At 32.2% G+C, this 22,448-nt stretch overlaps 1 protein-coding gene across 1 annotated transcript; it reads left to right on the top strand.

Annotated features, from left to right (window-relative positions):
- Positions 1-20,398: 20,398 nt before the first annotated feature.
- LOC145313678 (ephrin-4-like) lies at positions 20,399-21,683 on the top strand. The gene has a single exon (XM_080153213.1). It carries the CDS (start codon positions 20,509-20,511, stop codon positions 21,295-21,297), a length of 789 nt encoding a protein of 262 aa, XP_080009339.1. The 5' UTR covers positions 20,399-20,508; the 3' UTR covers positions 21,298-21,683.
- The last annotated feature ends 765 nt before the right edge of the window (positions 21,684-22,448 follow it).

Below are 22,448 nucleotides of genomic sequence, written 5' to 3'. Positions count from 1 at the left end.
AAAATTATTATTCTTGTTTTTTTAACAAAACTATGTGATCTTGTTTTGCGTTAAACGTGGTATATTAAGATTAGTTCCGACCAATACAAGTAGTAGTGTGCAAAAATATGCCAAAAATTTGTTGCAAAAATATTTTGCAAAATGCTTTCCCTTAAAAGCTGGTTGTATGTTGGTGTTTTACTTTTTAAATGCGAAGATATTATGTATTTAGGGTACCTTTTTGGATTTTCGGATTATGAAAAGAAAACAAAGTAGCGGGATTGGTTGTATTTTCACTGTAGCTTGTGATTATTTTAGGTTAGGTAAATGTTAATGATTGCCCTGCAGGGTTAGAGCCCACCGCAGGGCCTAGAAAAAGGAGAAAAGCTACTGCGAAAATACGATGAAACCCGCTACTTCGTTTTCTACTTCGTTTTCCTTTCTAATATGGATGTAGAATACACGTGTATATTATGACAGAAGAAAAATTTTCGTCAATTTAGGTTGATATTTCCCCTATCAGTCTTTGATCAATTTGTTACATCAGTAGGAAGGGATGGGATGGGGGGGATCGTCATGTTAGCCAGCTATAAAGTACACTTTATTAGAAAACATGATAATCTGGTGTAGATCCTTTGTTTCTGAAATGTGATAATGAAAAAATATTTTGTTTTTCTCTTTAGCGCGTTTTATTTCCCTTCCCATGCTGCGAAAAAAAAAGATTTGAATTATCATTAAGAATGTAATAAATGTCATAAAAATGTCATAATATAATTTGCTTATGAAAATTATGAATTAATAAAGTCACTGATCTCTCCGTCCCTTTTAATTTATGCAATTTTGATTTATTGTGCATATTCCATATGGGAATTGATTTTTCCAACAAGAATAATTTTTTTTCATTTGAAGGGCATTTATATTGCTTAAATATGCTTAATTGTAATGCAGTTCTCGGCAGTCGCACAATTATAATGTGGTTGGGATGTAGATGAATAAAAGTGTTTTGAGGTCTGGCTACGAAACTGATTAATTTCCGCTAGATTAGAACCAGTTTTCAGCCATACTGAAAAATCATGGATATCATTGCATTAGTGACGAATATTAAAATAAAAATCATGAAATTGATATCAGTTTTAGCAGCCCCTTCGGTTTAACAAAACTGTTATAGATCTTATATTTTTTCCTTTTTATATCTGCAGAAAGCTGTCTATAATACGATGCGCTGAATAACTAGTATGGTTACGGCTGCAGATTCATTAATATTTTTATAAAGGTGGCTTCACTGTTGTTTGTCGACTTTCTGTTGGCTGCTGCTAAATATTCTTGAGATAGCCTTCATATTTATTGACTGAAAAATGTTGATTGACCGCAGTATGGCTAAGAACTGCTAAAAATTAGGCGAGCAGCGGCAGTTGCAGCTGCCAACTTAAGATAACCAAACTTATCTTGCATTTATTAACTCTTTGTACTTATATTTCAATTTTATTATTTGATGGCAATATTACTAGAAGTTATTGAAAGAGAAGCTATATGCTCTAAAAGTTGCCACCTAAGTGGCAAAAAGTGATCTCAAGCCAAGATGCTGAGTATATAAGCCATAGGTAGATAAACTAAATATGTGGATCATGTCAATTTTAAAGTGTAAGTTTTTTTTATAAAACATAGATGTTCCATATAACCTAACAGTGTAATATCACAGTTTGCATATTTATAGAAAATGGGAGGTTTTTTTCTCCTACCCCTACCCAAAAAAATATATAATAATAATTAAGGAGGGGTAATTACTCCCCCCGCCCCCCCTCCCCCATCTATATTCTATAACAGGGGAGGGGGCGATTTTGGCGTGCCATTTTACCTCCCAACCCAAAAAATAAAAGTTTGGGCGTCTCGCTTTGCTATGAAAGATATAAAAATGTATTATCCTATGCTCTTGTTTTCAGCCAGCCGTTTTTTATAACAGGGGAGGGGTTAGGGGAATCCTTCGTGTGTTAGTCTTGATCCACAGATGCTTTACTTACTGTGTACATTTATTAGCTAAAGGTAGATCACACAAAAGATAGGGAAAAACTTAAGGGGAGTAGCTTTCTGGAATTTTTACAGATAAAGCATCACTGTTTAATCTATTACCAAAGACTTTACCTATTTGTTAGCAATCCTCATAATAAGTAACAGGATGTCTATCTGTCTGTCTGACTAGGATCTCGCTAACCGCTGATTTTAACATATATTGAAAAGAAAACATTTTACGCGCCCCTAGAGGCCTCTTGGGGGCGTAGTCGCTAGTAATAGTAATAAAGAAAGAGTTTTTTTTGAGATGGGCGTATTCTGCGATCCTTCTTACCCGTTAAAACATGCATGTTTAAATTTTGGTTTAAAAATCAGTGCTAAAGATGTTATCAGTGTGTCTCCAACTGAAAAGTAAATTGCCTCCTGACAGGTCATACCAAGTTATATCATACCCCTGTTATACTTAGAAGTATGGTGTTGACATACAAGGCTTTTAGTATAATATATGGTATATAATACAATAATCATTCATACCTACTCATGTTCACCTTGTATGGTGAAATTTAAACCAATATTAAACGAATAAAGTTATACTATTAGAAACAAATACCTGCCATTTTCAGTTTTACAGATACTATAGTTATGTGTAGATATAAATTTCATGTGCGACTATAGTTATGTGCAGATATAATGACAGCCCAAAGTTATATAGAGTTATAACTTATAGATGAGCTTGTTATATATGTTTACCTAAATTCATATTTTTTGAGAGGTTTAGTGGTATTTTATAAGTTATGCTATCTTAAGATCTTCTAAGCGGGTAAACCAACTGGTTTTTTTTTCAAAGAATGTATAGGTAGGTAATATAAGATCTCTGAAATAAAGAAATTATCTAGATAATTCTGGGCAAATTGAAATAGAAATTAGAATACATTAGGAAATATGTACATGTACCTGTTCTGTAAAAAAAAAGGCATATGACAACTGAGTATCTACTCTAATTATTATGTCCGCATTGTTGTTTACTTGCTAAAGATTTCCATAAAAGATGCTTATCTACTCTGTAGTGCACTTTTCCCTTTCTTCTGTTTGGCTGTTCTTGTTACTTTTAAGTTTTCAGTGTGTTTTCAGTCTAGGGACTCTGTATTGAAATGTGTTAGGGAAGATAAAAAAATAGCCTAAAACTATCTCAATACCTCTGTGAAGAATCATTAAAATCGGTTCAGTCATTATCAAAATCTTAAGTTACAGACAAAAAAAACTATACTTTTTTATATAACAGGTTGCGCTTTGCTTCTTGTGAAATGGTTATCCTTGTTTAAAATATGATGTCTCATTTTTTTACAAAAATGTACATATCTTTAAAAGAAATGAAATAATGAAAACAAAATATTATCTTGACAAAATGCATTAAATATCTGCTTTCCCATCATGACTACATACAGATAGAAAGACAGTAGTATGTTAATTGCTGGGATGATCAAGAGTGGGCATTAATACTTTGTACACTTTGAATATAAATTATCAACAGTAAAAATAATCCTAAATTGGGGTCTGTCCTCACGTCAGTTAAGTCTTCCAGTTTTAGGATCGAAGCTAATCTATGATTCGAAATATCCGTCTGTATAACTGTTTGAAACATTATTTGAAAAACGTAATTTCTCGGTTTCCAATTAAGATGGACGACTGAAATTTGTTGTAGAAAACCTTCGTAAAAACAAACATTAGCCATATACAGGTCGTTTTTTTTTAATGGAACAAAAGTATTGCTTGATATAACCCACTTGCCATTGACAGAAATTAATAATCTATATCTTAATTTCTTCATTGGGTTGGGGAGTTTTGTATAAGAAAAAAATACTTGTCAATTTTCTCAAATTATGCCTTAAAAACCGGTTTTTCCAAAGTACCTATTTTTGGAAGATTTTTGTATCATGACCAATTTAAAGAGTGTGCAAAAATGCTTACATTTTTAAAAATCAAATTGTGCGGCTTGCGTTAATAGTAGAAAAATGTTACACATACCGTTAGAATTGTCATAAACTCTAGTTTTTTTGGAAATATACGTATCATATTCATGCTATTTGTAGTATAGACGCTACGTTGGAAAATGTGAGAAAGGTTGAAAAGTTTTAAGTAAGTTGGGACATTTTACCACATAGCTCCTAAACTATACGTAGCACAGGAATAGTTCTTTAACACCCAAAAACTAGAGTTTATGACGATTCTAAAGATATGCATGACATTTTTCTATTATTAACACAAGCTGCGCAATTTGAATTTTAAAAATGTACGCATTTTTGCACACTCTTTAAATTGGTCATGATCTAAAAATCTTCCAAAAATAGGTACTTTAGAAAAACCGGTTTTTAAGGAATAATTTGTTGAAAATTGACAAGTATTTTTTTCTTATACAAAACTCCCCAACCCAATAAAGCAATTAAGATATAGATTATTAATTTCTGTCAATGGCAAGAGGGTTATATTAAGCAATACTTTTGTTCCATTAAAAAAAAACACCCTGTAATTTGCTTGGTTCTTTGGTCTGTTGTTCATGTTCAAGAATTTTTGCAAACTTTTAAATTTGCATGAACAAGAAATTAGTAATTAGTGTGGATCATCAATTGCATACTGCTGCATGATGCTTGGGGTACGTATAAAAACAATAAAGGGAAGGGTGGGGTTTTGGTAAAAAGTCAATATACTTCCCCATATATGTCATCCCCTTTCTTTTTTAAAAGTGTTCTTTCAAAATAGTTAGTATTTTTATAAAAAGCTAGTGTTGCCTGTAGCTTAAAAAAATTGAATGAATATAAAAGCAAATATAAAGACAATTTGGATGGGACCAATAGTGGAATTTAGCAAAAACTTGCAAGTTAGAAATACACGCATGAAAAGAACATAACAACAATATATTACAAACAAATGCACTAAACTTTTTGTTGCATTATTTGAACACCCTCTGCATGGCATGCTGGTTGGATTCACTTGTAAACAGATTCATATCAATATTGAATCTATATCAACACCCTCTTTTTTAGCCGACATACTCACACGAATAAGAGGATAGTTAACTTATAAAAAAAATCATTAAGTTCATTAGTTAATAAATGTATAAGTATAGATGTATAACCTAGATAACTACCTGGCCCAAGTGGTTGGGACCTTTATCGTCTGCCAGAAATTTGCTTCCTGCTCTTTTTTAGCGACTAGGCTCTGTTTATATTTCCGACGATATTGGCTGTTATTCAATGACCCAATTGAAAGTCGGCAAAGGGCCTTCACCCCATGAGAAGAGTTACATATATCTCGTATACTCTTTATTCTTTCACTTTAATCATAAGTTAGTGAGATTTTAACAGACAAACAAACTAAAAACTTATTACGTTATATAATTTGATGACTTTATCCATATTTCCTAAATAAATGTTAAATTGGCAATGGATTTTACCACAGTTCTGGAAAAAATAATTCCTTAATCTCTGAAATAAACAACATGTATAAAGCCACCAGAGAAGTTAAAAGAGCCCTTTCAAACAACCATTGTCATTTATCCTTCTGACATTTTAAATGTATAGTAGATTTTATAGTATTGACTTATTTAAAGGGGTTTTATTACAATATATGCAAAGTTTGTTTTTTGGAATATATAGACTTACAAAGAGGTATCCTTATAATAAAGTAAAAGGACGTCTGTTTGTCTGTGTGTACCTAAGGATCTCGCTAACCGCTGAACCGATCGGGCTCTCCTTAACAGTGTAGCTTCCCATAGGTCCCGGGAAGGTTTATAACTAATTTAGGGGAGGGTACCACCACCCTCCCAAGAGAAATCACAGCAAAAACCGAAAGAAAAAAAATATTCGTAGACTTGAACGCAAGATAGTTAGGTATCGTAGAGACTTGAACGCAACATATCTAGGCATAGGCGTCCAAGGGGGGGGGTAATGGGCCATTTGGCACCCCCAAACGATTTTGGGGGTGCCGTAGGCACCCCCAAAATTTTGTGAACAATACCCCCCCCCAAAAAAAATTACCCCTACCTTGGGGGTGCCGTAGGCACCCCCAACGATTTTGGGGGTGGTAATTACCCCCCCCAAACCATTTTGGGGGGGGTAATTACCCCCCCCAAAATAAATGTTCTTTAAAAATTTTTTTTTAGGGGGGTATTTACCCCCCCCAAATTGAATGTTCTTTAAAAAAAAAATTTTACTGAAAATTTGCATCGTGGCAACGCCCCTTAAGGGGCAATTCGTCGTATTTTTAAAATGGCTTTTGATAGTTTATTTTAGGATAGGTTATATTGGTTTAGGTGATTGCCCCACATAGTTAAGCAATTGGCCCCCCGCAGGGGCTAGAAATAGGAGAGAAGCTTGTGTGAAAAAAACGAAGAAACGCCCCTTAAAGAGCGTTGCCACAAAAGGGACTATACCCCAATATAGTCCAACCAGTTAAAACAGTTCTTAACCATGATAACAAAAAATTTAATAGTTTGATCATGTTTTATTTGCTTGGGCCTTTATAAGGGCTAAAACCATCCCGGGGATCTATGATGTAATTGTAAAGCACTGAAGATTCCATAAAATAGATACCTAACTAAATTAAATATTTCATTAAATAATGAAAAAGAATTTCTATAGGCGATTTCTTTTGGGAGGATGTCAGGGTGTCTCAAAACTATTTATAAAACTTACCAGGACCTATAAGACGCTTCACTTTAAAGTATAATCATATTGGTTCATTGGTTAGTGAGTTAATTATTGTATTTTTATGTTCTAAAGAATGAGATACTACTATATATTTGAATAGTAGTGGCGCCCTTAGCATCTAAGAACTCGTATTTTCTAAAGGGTAAGAAGGGAGGAGAAAAATAGCCTAAAACCACTCAAAGGATTAACCTATAATAGTGTGGAACCATCATGGGATCTATGTGAAGCTTTCCTAAAAAGGAGAACTCAGTATTAAAAGTAATGAAATCTGAAGCTATAGTCAAATAAACCTTACTTACTACTTTATGTTATAGGATAGTACTTATTAACTTAATAGATTAGGTAGGTGCTTTTTTTACATAACTAAATTACCCCCCCCAAAAATTTTACCCCCGGGGTAAATTAGTTTGGGGGGGGTAATTACCCCCCCCAACAAATTTGGGGGGAGTATTTACCCCCCCCCAACAGACTTTAGGGGGGGTAATTACCCCCCCCAATCAAATTTTACCCCCGGGGTAAAAATTTTGGGGGGGGTAAAAAAAAATTTCGGCGCGCTTCGCGCGCCATTTTACCCCCCCCAAACACGAATTACCCCCCCCCCTAAATTTTTTTACCCCCCCCAAAAAAAAAAGCTTGGACGCCCCTGTATCTAGGTATCGTAGATACTTGAATAAAAAAAAAATGTAAAGTTCTACTAGAGGCCTCTAAAGGCGTAGCCGCGAGTAGACAATAAAGAAGTATATATATAGCGTTCGTTTGAAGGGTTGGATTTTAGTAAAAAGTATTTTATTTGTAACTAAAATATTCTAGGGATTAGTTTTAATAATTTGATGATTATGAGTTAAGGACCCATTAAAACAAATTAAATAAGATAGGAATGACAAAAAGGTGGTTTCTTCAATAAACTGAAACACTAACATGACAATTGATTAAGTTCCGATGCTAGTCTCGTATTGTTATGCGATTTTAGTCACAGAAAAACTTTTGGAACCTGCCAAATTGGTTTCCATATGAAATATGTAATGATATACAATTTAGACAAAACGTCTGCATGTCAATAAAGTGGAAACGTTCTTATCTGATCAGGATAACCCGCAGATATGGCTCAGTGGTTTAACGTCCGCTTATCTGGTGGGGAGGTGTCGGGTTCGAGTCCCCAGACCGCATCAATACTGAAGATGTAAAAATTAGTACCTACTGCTGCTCTTTCAGGCGTTAGAGATTTGGAGTAAGAGTAGGGGGGAAGCCTTAGCCCTAAATCAGGTATGCATGGGTGGTCCTTGGCATGGTACACTAGTGATCGAAAAACTTTGCTCAGTCATAGGTTGACTGAAAAGTCCCTGTGGACTAGCATTGTGTAGTAGCTAGCTAGTGTGTTAGTGGCGTTTGTTAGTTCATCTACTGGGAGTCACCCTTAAATACTAGGTTGACTGAAAAGTCCCTAGGATTTGATGTGACTTCATTGTGTCGTTGTCGAAACAGCGCCACGTCCTGTGCCTTGGTTGCATTAAAAGTCGCAATAATATCGTGACAAAAATCACGAAACCTTAACTCACCATCCATAAGGTTGAAGTGTAAATTACCCACAAGCCCTAGTTAAAGTGTCAAGGGAAATGATGGGAAGGATGCAAACTCGAATTCGCGTCATACCAAAGACGTTAAAAATGGTACCTACCTGCTCTGTTCGGCACAGGACATCAAAGAGTTTGAGTAGGGGGAATGCCTTGGCCCCAAACAGGCGCAACTCACTACCATGCACAGTTAGGATCTCCAGACAAAGATCGTGCAATCAAAGGGTTGGTTGTCTGCAATGTACTGTACCACGGGTATGAGGTGAAGGACCAAGAGTCTGGCCTTGAGTTGACAAGTTGACTGTTCAGTCCAGGTGCAACTCACCCACACGACATTAACATTATATTATCTGATCAGGATAAAAATAGAAAATAACAGCTTTTTATTTTCTCACAATTTTTTACTTTTTCTTTTAATCCATAAATAAACTTTACAGGATGTATGTGTGTACCAAAAGAGCTCGCTAACTGTTATGACTCACCTTTACAGTGAAGTATCGTAAAGGTCTATTGAAGTTTTTTTTATCTTTTTTTGGGGGGAAGGGTACCAATACACTTCCAAGAGATTTTGCACATTATTAAAATCATTAAGCTGGTTTGGTCAACCCTTCCATTTGTTTTTATTGAATGAAAGATAATTTAACAGAAAAGTAAATATAAGAAACAGCAGTTGTCAATGAAGGATCAAATCTAATGAGATTCTTATAGTAATGAGAGTTATCTAAATTATAAAATAAAAAATAATAAGTCTTTTTATACCTAGAGCTGAAAAATGCTCAATTCCACCTGCCAACAATCAAGCTTTTGACCCTTGCGGGATCCTTTACTCTACAAGGGATTAACCTAATGTAATATAATTATGATAAACCTTAACTTTCCTTACCTAAACTATGTTATGGTTATTATATTAAATGTTTGAAAATGTCATTTTGATTTAATAATTAATTTCATGTCTTTAAAACAGGGTATGCAATTAGATTTATAATTTTTTTACTTTTTATCATTAAATAGGTCAGATTTTCATTCTTTCTATCCAAAAAAAGAGGAAAAACTGATATTTCATAACATTGATATTATGTATGTACATATTATAGATTATTATCAAGATTAAATTATTAGAAAACACCTTTGATGCATAAAGAAATGGTGGTATGATAATATTTTGCTTGTATAAATTACATGTAAAAGCATATGGTGTAATATTCTCTCCGCCTAAATACTAAAACTAATTTTAACCCTTAAAACTAGAAAAGCATATAATTAAAGAAAACTTTCTCTTGGGTTAATAATGTTATGCTTTTCTATACTATAAAGTAGAACGATGTTTTAACCAATTGGCTCTAACTTTTCAGGTACAATACCTACTGGTCATGTGCTGATTTTAAGCTTCTTTCTTGGAGTTGTGTTCTCCCAATTAAGAATAATATGATATCCTATTATATAAAGTAATAAACGTTTTTTGTCTGTCCCGAAGGATCTCGCTAGCCGCTGAACCGATATTGTTCTCCTTTACAGCGAAGCTTCTTATAAGTCCTGGGAAGGTTTTAAACTATTTTTGGGGAAGGTGTCTTCACCCCCCTCCCTCCCCCCCACAAAAAAATATTTTTTTACTCTTTTGAAACTCAAATTTAAAATGGAATGAGGTCGACTTTTCCCTGTCCTACCTTAAGTGCCCCTAGAGGCTTCTAGGGGCGTATCCGCTAGTGGGCTAATATGATTTTAAATTATAATATCAATATTTTTTGGAATGTTTTGCCTTTTGCTGGCTTTTTTACGATTGTGATGCAGTGCGATTCTAGTAAAAAACATATAGATACGAGAGTGATATAGCTCTCAAAGTATGTCTAATTACATGCATCACTCCTTTTATTCAATTCTATAACATATTAAATAATATCATAATTTATTAATGGCGTTTCTGCAATACAGGGGAAAAAATATTTGGAAAAATACTTCGTTTTATTATTTTTCATTGTGTCGATAAAACACTGCAAGTGAACTTCAATTTTAGATAGATCATCCAGAAATTGAATTATTTACTTAAATGTCTATGCATAATTAACCATGGATAAGACAATGGCCTTACCTTAATTTTCCTATAAATGTATGTTTACATATAAATCTGTCTTTTAAAAGTTGTGATAAAGTTAATGGGGCCGGTATATCCGATTTATAAAGTAGTTGCGCTAACAAATATGAACTTTTTTTGCTGTTTTAAATGAACAGCAGATAACTTTACTAGAAAAAAAGAATATCCTTATCTGTAATAAGATCTAAAATGAAGTCATTATTTTGTTGCGGATTCTTTTGTATTTTTAATTCCATCCGTCAAAATATTTTGTTGTCCATTTTGTTCCTGTGCATTATTTACCTTTTAAGTAACGAAGCTACTCTATCATTCTACATTTAAGTCTGCAAGAAACGTTTTTAGAGAGTGTTATTCTTCTGTTAAAGATAGATGCCTATAGTAAGTATTTAAACTATAGCTTTGTTTAGCTCTCTGTTTATTTTTAATAAAATTAGTTCTTTTTCAGATCATACGAAATTGGTTATTTATTGATGTTGTCATCCTTGTTATTGATTTTATTCTTTGCTTTCTATTCAATAACATATTGTTATTTTCTTTATATTATAGCCTTTAAATATTAAAAAATAGGCTGATTTGAATACGACAAAGAATGCAATGTTTTTTTATTTAGTTTTAAAAAAGAAAAAAATCGGAGTTTTTTGTGGTTTTTATTGGGATGGTGGTAGCTCCCTTCTCCCAAATAGTTTTGAAAACACTTCCCTGGACATACATGAAGCTTTACCGTAAAGGAGAGCCATATCGGTTAATGTGTAAGAGAGAACTGTAGCTAAGAAACACAAAAAGACAGATACACAGATGTCCTTTTACTTTTACAAAAGGAATAGGATCTTATCAACTCAATTTAACCATTATTCTATTTTTGTTGTAAATTCTTGCTTTTCTACTAATGAATTTTCTCAACCTTGTTATAATTAATACAAACAAAACAGGTGAATTTTTGTACGGTTTTATCAAAAGAAAACTATTTCTTAAAAATTATTTATAATCTTATTAAAATAGCTACGACACGTAATAAAGCTTTCATATCGGGCTATTATTGTATATTATATTTCTTAATAATGTCATATATTAATTAAATTATCATCCCCGCCCCATAATTAACCTTGTTAGTAGCGCAGCAACTCTATATTCAAGGTGAGATGGTTTGTAAGTTCTCAATACATTGCTCTATTTGTAAATTTAGCAGTGTTATAATCAGCTCATTGATTTCATACTTTCCATAAGGATTACTGTTAAAATAAGGTATAATATTAAAAGCGTGAAAACTTTTTACTTTTGCATAATACTAATATATTTTTTTTACAGGTAAGTATGTCAATAATAAGCATCCTTGTTTAAAATCATCATTAAATGTATGAAGTCTAATTTTTCATCATTCAAAAGTGTTCTACACAATTCTTTAACACTTTGTTAATTGTTTTAGCTTCGCTTTTTCGTTGCTGTTATCATCCTTGTTTTATCTTTGCTTCACCTGTTTTGTATAAAACCTTGATAACATAATCAAACCTCCCCCCGGCCCTCCTAAAAATATCAACACACACACGATGAATTTTCTTTAAATAATTATTTAGACATAAAAGGAGCAACCACACACGACACGGTATTATTGTTTAGTAGGCATATTTATGACCTAACCACGCCCATCGTGTATTATTTAACCCGCCCACTTTTACAACCCACTTGACCGCACGCATGTTATAGCTGGGTTAGGAGGGCCCGCCCAGGTAGAACGGTCAAGATGTAATAAAATATTATATACACACACATGCGTGCATTGTAAAATATCAAAGGCGCCGTAATTAGAGGGCGCACGTCTTTTTATATATTCAGGTAGTTGGGCGCTCATGCACATTCATGAGTTTATGGTGCCCTAAGGATTAATTTCTAACGTCGGTCATTTAAGGTTTTCGGGGGGAGGAGATTTTTTCTGTCTGGAATTTTAAAGACATACTTAAGAAAGGTTAAAAATAGTTTTAAAATATGTAGAACAAACTTAATTTGTCCATTTGATCGATATCTATACCTAAATCAATAGCATTTTATTACATTATCAAGAATTTGATTTTAAAAGAAACATTAATTTTATAAAATGGCTTATTTCTTAAGTAAACAGCTATTGCAATTTATCCATATTGAAATAATTGTTTTAAATAATAAAAATTTTAATTTTAGACCATTTTTTTTGTATTGAAGTTTTGAGATTAAATGATTTCGAAATAAGGGGAGTTGGTTTTGTGATCAACAAGCAACTTTGAGGTAAACCGCCGAAATCCTTTAAAAGTCTAAAAAAAAAATTGCTTATTCTTGAGATAACTTGTGAGAATAAGATTTTTTGCAATACCTGATAAATCTAAGAAATTATAAAAAAAAAATACTTATTCTGATATGTAATAAAAACTCTTCTAATATGGGAAGGGCGTAAATATGCAGTAAGTATACACAGTAAGGCGTATGTCATTTTAAATCAAAATAATAAAACCATGTAACATTTAGTGTATCTCACAAAGCAGTAAGACATACAATTTTATGTCCTCTGTATTGCATTGAAAAAAAGTAGACATAGCTGATCCATTATTGAGTATTATGCCTTTTATAAAAGATTTCATATCTGACACAATATGGAAAAGAAATACAAGCTAGTTGACAATATTTTGACATAGACCTGCAGGGTTTTCAAAACTTATTGACACGAGAACATTCAGTAGCCCAAACATCACTTAACCTAACCTAAATATATCATTTTTCAAAAAGACAGATAATTTTCATGGTTTTTGAGAAATTTAAAATTGTTTGATTGTGGGACAACTTTTAACACTTGAGTTTTGTTTATAAACCTGTCCGCAGATGTGTGAGGGTGATTTTGTTTACTTAAAGGATTCTCCATGCATGCATGTATTACAGTTGGGAGGTTGCAAATGTTTCCCTTACAAAACGTTTTAAATTCATATAATTTCAGACAACCAGTGATGACAAAGCAGCAGTGGAAACCAGTTTTACAGTCATTTAGCACATGCTAATGGGCGAGTTACTCGTTACCGTAATGTTTTTAGCAGCTAATATTTGGATGATCATTAGAGTATATTAATATAAGATCTTTGAACACCTTCTTATGAGAGAAAAATGATGTCAACTTCCCAACTTTAAAGGATTTTCCATGCATATTATTTATTTATTTATTCAATAAGTTTCATTTCAACATAAACCATATATGTATGTTAGATTTTCAAGTTTTGCCACCTATAATGTTTACTTAATGATGGATTTTCAAATTAAACCTAAAGGTTTTAAATTAATAAAATGCGGTGATAATTTGAGAGGTTACGAATCTTTAACTTCAAACTACAAGAGCTTAATATATATTTATTTATCCAAGTCTAAATAACACATGTTATACAATATCTTACCCCAAGAATAAAACAAGAATTAGATAGGTATTAGATATTAGTCCATTTATTCATATAAAGCGAGAATAAAATATAGTCCATTCATTAAAACATATCATATAAAATATAAAAAACATATATCATATAAAAATCATGAAAATATAATACAATAAAACATAAAATCCTTAAAAATTTGACAACAACAATGCCGAGCCTGGACCAAAAATAAAATTTAAATTTTTAAGAAAACATCCAAAAACTACAAGGGTGGGTGAACAACAAAGGGAGGGAAGCTATGAATAAAAGACACAAACTTAAAATCTCAACCCAATTAAACCAAACATAACCATCACTCATAAATATTATATAACAAAATATTACAAAAGTAGAAGTCATATTTATGTGGCAGAAATGCGCTGAAAAACAAGTTTTGCATGGATAAGCTTTTTAGTTTTTAGTTAAAAAATTGGTTGATATTTAACCTTGCAATTTCCATTCTTTTCCATTTAAAACTTTGACTTCCAATAGCAGTAATTTTGTTTGTCAAAATTGGAGGATATACATTAATTTGTCGTCCGTTGTCTTATCCCATAAGATACCTGGAATATGTAAACATTATATTAAGCATGTAGTTAGATAAATTTTCATTGAAACTAAGTTGTGTCAAGTGCTATGTATACATTTTGATGTCCTATAGTTTCCGCCATAATGTCATAATTTGCAAGGGATCCTGTACGATAAAATTGATGTATGTAAACAAAATTACCCCATATATAGAATAAGATTATTAGTTCTGAACTATCCAACCATAACTCAATAAAAGTGTAATTTACATTGCAATGTGAACAAAAAATTTGCTGTATTTTTTCAAGAGAAAAAAAAATTTACGTCTGTCATGTTTTACCGACCATACAATTTATCCAAATATAAATAAATACATTCATACAAACTTAGAATTACAGACTAATTTTATGTTTCATGAATTGATTTTCATCCATGTATACAACAAACAAAAGTTCGCTCATAAAGCTTGTAGGTAGAAAATAAACTGCTATAAAGTAAGTGTATGTTAATGTTAATGTCGTGTGAGTGAGTTGCACCTGGACTGAACAGTCAACTTGTCAACTCAAGGCCAGACTCTTGGTCCTTCACCTCATACATGTGGTACAGTACATTAAAGACAACCAAGCCTTTGATTGCACGATCTTTGTCTGGAGATCCTAACTGTGCATGGTAATGAGTTGCGCCTGTATACAGTAAGTGTATAGAACATTTTTAAAATTTTTACTTGAGGTTTTTTTGAGCTTTTATAATGAACTGTTTATGATTTTTATCATAATACATGCCTTAATGTGTCAATTAGATACATAATTGATAAATAAAAGAGCAAATATTCGGCAATGTTATGATTTTTTTATGCGTTAATAATTTTCAACTCATCGAATGTAATTTCCCCTATACATATTATAACTATAACTTCCCAATGCCCATAATGCTTTGGTTGTTTATTTAACTTTTCAAAATGGAGAAAATTAGAACTAATATAAAAAGTTGAGTTTGTAATAGAAAGCGCCATGCTTTCAAAATTCTTTTCACAATTAGCGTCTAAATGAACCTTAATTAGAGCAAAAAACGAGGTAAACTTAAATTAGGGTTGCCAACACAAGGAAATACATTTAAGATATATATGTCTTACATGGTTTTTCTTTTACTTGGAGCAAAATGAAAAAAAATATATTCCCTGCTGTCATGTAAGATAGATAAAATATTTTGTAATGATTCCTCTGAACAATAAAAATCCAGTTTACGAAACATTTGTAGCAAACATGAACTTCTCGGCTGTTATTTAAGATATTTGTATGAAACTTTCATGTGTGCATTCTCTTGAAAAATAAGTAATTATACTTATTTGTTTGTCTGTAATGCTACGGGCTGGGGAATTTAAATTTCTAAAGGAAAGTAATGAGTTACTTGGCTGATTTTAAAGATAGACACTAGACAGACAGTTAAATTTTAGTATGCTTTTAATATATTTTTACATGGCAGTTTTACGTATGTAGCATCTGTTAGTTTGACAACCATGGAAAAAGAAATCCTTGTAAAAAAAACTGTTTTCTTCATGTTTACAAGAAAGACTATAACCAAAGCTAAGAAAGTATACTTAAAAGTTGTAAAATAAAAGACATTGTATATGGAAAATCGGTAATATCAAAATTAAAGTTATGAAAAGAAGTTGTATCAACTTTTTTGCTTTTTATTTAAGATAGCTAGCCGGTTCTTTCAGTAAGTAGTAGATGTAAAATTTTTCATAGAATTCAGATATGCAATCGGTTTTTTTGTAGACCTCTTATTTTTTAAGTAATTTAAGTTTTTTAAAAAAATAATTAAGTCGGTTTTAAGGTACTAAAACGCAACAAAATAAAAGAAGAAAATAGCCAGTATGAACAAAAATAGTAAGATCTTTAATTTGACACCTTACTTTAAAAATTCTGTTGAGTAATTGTTGAAAAAATCTATTTTTTTAACCTCGGTTTAATCAAAACATTAAACCTAAATATTTTCTCATACAGACATAAAAAATATGGGTTCATATATACCATTAGAATGAGAAAAATAATATGAATCCATTCTAAGCGAAATTGAAAAAGTTTAAAAAAATTGTAATAAAAAATAGAAAAAATAAAAAGTTTATTTTAAGAATTGTAACTACTAAACTAGCCAATCACAAATCGCAAAAATTGACGAATCGGGAAGCTTAATCTATAAAATTAACCTATAGAATTGCCAGAAAAAAAGGAGAACGTTCATACAATATATACAATAGATACTACAATAAATATAGTGATATTAAAGAACATGTAAAGAATGAAAAATTATGAACAAATATGCATCAGTCTGTTTATAAACTTCAAAACAATGCAGTTAAAAATACATTATTGTTTCTTGTGTTTAAAAAATATCTGCTACATTGCATTGTCTTTTGTTTAGGTTTAGTTCAGGTTTGGTTCAAGCTAACCCTTTAAAGCCGAAAATTATGATTCTTAAATAAACTTATTTTTTTTGTAATAGTTTTATAAAACTTTTTTAATTTTGCTTAGAATAGATTCGTAATATTTTTCTGATTCTAAAGGTATATATGAACCCATGTTTTTTATGTCTGTTTGAGAAAATGTTTAGGTCTAAAGTTTTCATTAAACCGAGGTTAAAAAAATAGATTTTTTCAATAATTACTCAACAGAATTTTAAAAGTAAGGTGTCAAATTAAAGATCTTACTATTTTTGTTCATACTGGCCATTTTCTTCTTTTATTTTGTTGCGTTTTAATACCTTAAAACCGACTTAATTATTTTTTTAAAAAACTTAAATTACTTAAAAAATAAGAGGTCTACAAAAAAACCGATTGCATATCTGAATTCTATGAAAAATTTTACATCTACTACTTACTGAAAGAACCGGCTAGCTATCTTAAATAAAAAGCAAAAAAGTTGATACAACTTCTTTGTAAAAATTATATAGTTTTAAGTTAACACAAAAACGTGTCCAAATAAAAACACTTTATCGTAATTTAAAAACTACAGGGTTGAAAATGTAAGCTTAAGTTTAATAGTTAAGTTTATTGTTAATTGAAAATATACTTATCTATAATTAAATCACATCAATTTAGCTACTATTTAAGCTCTAAAGCCAAGTTTAACTGAGCAAAACATTGCAAAAAAGCTACTTGACCCTATTATGATAATCAACCTTAAGCTAAATACTCCTTGATAGCCGAAGAGTAAATTTGTTATGTTGTTTATGTCCAAATAAATACCTTCTTAAATATTTGAGTGCTAGAATATACATAAGAATATGAACACAAGACCGCCAATTTTTGGGGAGGATTTCATGAAGTAGAAAAGTAATAGCTATTAATCTATTTAAAAATAGGTTTGCCTTTCTCACTACTTAGATCAAACCTTTGAAAAAAGATATGCCTAATTTTAGATTGTTTTACTAAAAGAATGATTTTATTATATAGAAAAAAGACAAAAACTATTTGTTAAATAAAAAAATATGTCTTTGAGTATCTAAGAATATTGTAGGGTTAAGTGGTATTTATGTTTCATTTCCCCCTAATTTTTAATGTAATATCTTTGTAAATTAATTTTCTTTTTATAGATAATTCTATACTGCACAGTTACTTTGTCTGCACACTGTGTATGTAACCAACCGCTGACCAACCAGTCAGAGTGTCATAAATGGCGTTTCTTTAAAATCACAAAAAGTCTTGTTTCAAATTAGTGGTTATAAGTGGCTATAAGGCTACGAAGAAAGTCCAAAATATTATTTTAAACATGATCTAATATTACAGTTGTACTACGTAACTATCCTCATAATGAAGTGGCTTTTATACTACTTATTATATACAAAAACAAAATATATTGCTATTTCTCCAAGTGGTTGTGGAGGATTGAATGGACACTGTCATAAATACCTTACAAGCTCCATATAACCACACAACAACTCTTTACATGTGCACGCCCGAGCAATTAATTTGGAAATTTTTTTTGTACTTTGCAGTGATGCTAGCCTACAATTCTAACTGACCGTCTGTATGAACGCAATAAACATTGACATGCTTAGGATTTTTTTGTGTTAATTCCCCTAAAAAATTACTCAATTTGTCCATTGGTCTGATTTGCCTTGATTTTGTTGATATACATTTTCATTAGTTGACGTCGACTACCATCAAGCATTTATACTAAAAACTAATATCTACCACAAAAAAAGTATTCTGAATGATTATGTTTGCGATCTTTTATTGATCTATTTGCATGTGTAGTATAGCCCTTATTGACTCTAGTAAAGTTTAGATAAATATCCAAATATATAATTTATCACTAATTCGTGGTTTTTAGGTATAGATTTTTAGAATTCATCAAATAATTAGTATTACCTCAAACCCTATAAAAATTTACACACACACTCACATATATAAAGTAATATATAGTTTATTATAGCATGTGCTGCTAATCAAAAGTTTATTCTTTATCCCCAGAGGACTCTTTACCATGTGCAAGGGATATGATGCCCGAAAAAAATATTTTTGCGTCAAGTTTTCCATCAGTTTTAATTATTATTTAAAGATTTAACTAATATGTTTTCTGAAATCCTATTAAACATTTCATTTATCAATTTAAATTATTTCAAATACTAATTAAATCGCAAAGTAGTTTTTATTCTGTTGCTATATCCCAGTTCCTGCATTCAGTCACTTAAATGTACATTTAATACATATGTTTACCTTTTATTTATTAATTAGTTTGATTGATAATTTTACTTTTTTCCAATAAATAAAATTGATTAATAAAATATCACTATATTTTATGTAGAGTAGTAATTTCAATACAAGTCTGAAATATGTCATGAAGATTCCTGTAACTAATGAGCATCTATTATAAAACTCAATAAGTCTGTTAGTTAATCTAATTGCCTTTGCTTAAAATTGAACACAGTAATAGTGTCTGACTGATTATGACGTAACAAAAAAAATTAGCCAATGAGAGGCCGTTATTGACCAATGGTAAAATTTATAGTGGCCTCTCATTGGCTAATTTATTTTGTTACGTCATAATCAGTCAGACACTATTACTGTGTTCTTAAAATTTTAGCAAAATCTTTGCTTGTATTATTCTCTGATACTGTATGTTTCAATGAATTTAAAGGATAAAAAATAAATTTGAATTTTTTAGCGGTTTATTTTGATTAAGATCTCTCTATATTAGAGATTGCGAATATGTTTTTTATGTTTTTATTTTGAATATTGACACATGTCTTTTTATTGATTAGCTTGATTTTAGCATAAAGGACCAATTCAATTCCACCAATTCAAAATATGAAAATTGAATCAGGTCGAAAATAAAAAGTGAGGTCTTTTAATTCTCTAATTTCAGAAACTAGAAACTAGAAGTCAATAGTCGTACATCATAACAACTGGCTTAACAAGGCCACATAATTTATAAATATTGCGCGGCTAGTGATAACTCGCATATATTTTGGCCTTCTTTTGTATGTCCGACCTAATCCTATTTTTCATACAAAAAAAACAGTAAGAAAAACCAAAAAATAATTATTAAAGGTTATAATTTACAACTTAGTTCATATCTCTCTCTAGGGATTTATAAAGTTTCTCTTAATTAGATTCAAATCACAAAGACAATGGCTTCCAAATTTTTTGACATTCTTTGAAAATTAGAAGGAAGAAAGAAGGGGAGATGGATTTAAAGAGGTGAAAAACAGGGAGAAATTCATTTATTAAAGAAATTTAGAGTGGGGGGGGGAGTGAATATTTTTTTGACTTTTCAGAAAATAAGGCGGTGGGTTAGAGAGTGGATAAAGGGTTAACAAGGGAGGGGGGAATGTCGCTGTGTTTAACTTTTGACTTGACCCTAGTTCATGGGGGGGGGGGGGATTAAATCCCCTCCCCCACTTTTCTTTCCTTAACTACATACCAGGGCTCTCAGCAGGGAGCTTTATACAGGGAAGGGGAAAGGGGGTGAGGACAGGTACACCTGAACCTTCCCCATTTTTGAAAACTTTCTACCTAACCCCATGACTTTCCCCCTCCCTTCCACCGCCTGGTTTCATTGGTATCGCACCGGGACACCAATCCTTCGTGGCCTGCTAGACACAGACTCAAACTCATTCAATAACAAACCTTCGTCTTACTAAGACGTGAGTGCTCAAGTTATCATTTGTGAAATATAAAAACAAAACACACACAATAAACAATCATGTTACTGTTAAGCATAATTGCTATTTCCAACTTTGTGACTCTGTCCGCTGCCAAGACACACTTTGTCTACTGGAACAGCACTAACCCCATCTTCAAGATGGACAACAATGATCACATCATTGACGTGAACGCGGGCAACACTGCCAGCGAGTATGATCAGATGCACCTTGTGTGCCCGCAGTCCACTGAACAACATGTTGTGTACAGTGTCACTGAGGAGGAATATAATTCCTGCCGTGTGACCAGCCAACGGCCCAGAATTGTTGCAGTTTGTGACAAGCCCGGAGCTTTCAGATACTTCACCATCACCTTCAGATCCTTCAGCCCTACCCCTGGAGGTCTGGAGTTCAAGCCCGGCCAAACATACTATCTTATCTCGACCTCAACCACCAGAGATCTGCACAGACGTGCCGGTGGCTACTGCTCCACCCACAACATGAAGATGGCCCTGAATATTGGGCAGCCCGCCCCTATGGAGCCTAGTACCAACCAGGTTAGCATCAACGTGCCCAGAATTGTGACAACTACTACAACAACCACCACTACAACAGAGTCCCCTCTGATGAGAGCAATGTGGGGTTCCCGTGTGCCAGACTACAGGTCCGACTACGTGTACTACTACCAGCCCTGGGGACGTCGCCACCAGGTCGCCAACAAGTTTGTCAAGATCGAGCCCCTCAACACTAACTCAGTATCTGCCCTACCCCTGACTTCTGGCAGCTCAACAACTGCTTCAATTTCAGTGTTTTCCACAGCTTTAGTGATTCTTTTCTCAATGCTGTTGTGAATTTCAACATAAACTTTTTTTCAATTGCCCCGGCGCAGATACATTCAGTTCTAAACCCTGTTCTATCATACATTCTTTATTGATTTTGCATCCTGACAAACCTTATCAACATTATCAACGTACGGCTACCCAAACCAAACCATCAACAAACAACAAGTTCCAGAAAAAATCTTCCAATTCAACGATGAAAAATCCGCGACTTCTCAAGATACTTCTGAAAATAGTTTTGTTGATGGATAAAATAGTCCCAAAGAAGCCATGCCAAATAATGATCTTGAGTATTTACACAATTCTGACGAGAAACCAAAAATTATTATTATTATAATGTACATTTTATGAGATAACTATTTATTATGATATATAAAATAAATTTTGAATTAATATAATTTTCTGAAGTTATTTATTTTACGAGTTAAGTTTATGAGTCGGATTAGTAAGATAGGTATGTTGATTTCTAATGTTTAAGGTATAATCTGTAGTAAAAATCATGCTAATGGTTTCACTATTGCGTTTTGATTACAATGACTTTCTTAAAAACTCGCGTTCATATTTTTAAAGATTCTTATATTTCAATTAAATCCGAAATTGATTTGTTAAGTCAAAGTAATTTTAACGTTTAAACTAATCAAAATTACCGCAAAACATTGTATCCATGAAAAATAACGTGATTTTTAAAACCACAAAAACTCTCCAACCCCCACCCCTCCCCCAAATGTTGAAAGATAGATTATGGATTAGGCAGACAACACTTGGGGTTAGGTTTTAGGTTAGGTTAACCACTTATCAGCTCATTTAATCAGGGCTATTAAGAAATTACTCGTTTAACGATTGTAATGGAGTTCATAATCTGGAAGGCGAAGCAACTCTATGATTTTTCATACCAGAAAGTCTGTACGTTTATTTAAAATACTAGTGGTTGTGCCCCTAGCATCTAGAGGCTCTATATTCGAAGGGATATGGAATGGCAGAAAAATAGCATAAAACCATACCCAGCATAGCGCCTAAAGGAAGTCTCGCTGTAAATATCGGTTAGGCGGTTAGCAGGATTTTTCACAAAATGACGCTTACTACTTTGTAAGAGGTTGCTTAGGTTAAACATGTTTATATTAATTGTCCTTATAATTGTATGATATTAATATACCATAGCATTT

Source organism: Acartia tonsa, chromosome 3, assembly GCF_053477335.1.
Source record: "Acartia tonsa isolate MP-2025a chromosome 3, ASM5347733v1, whole genome shotgun sequence".
Classification (NCBI taxonomy): domain Eukaryota; kingdom Metazoa; phylum Arthropoda; class Copepoda; order Calanoida; family Acartiidae; genus Acartia; species Acartia tonsa.
This window is presented reverse-complemented; position numbering and strand designations above follow the sequence as displayed.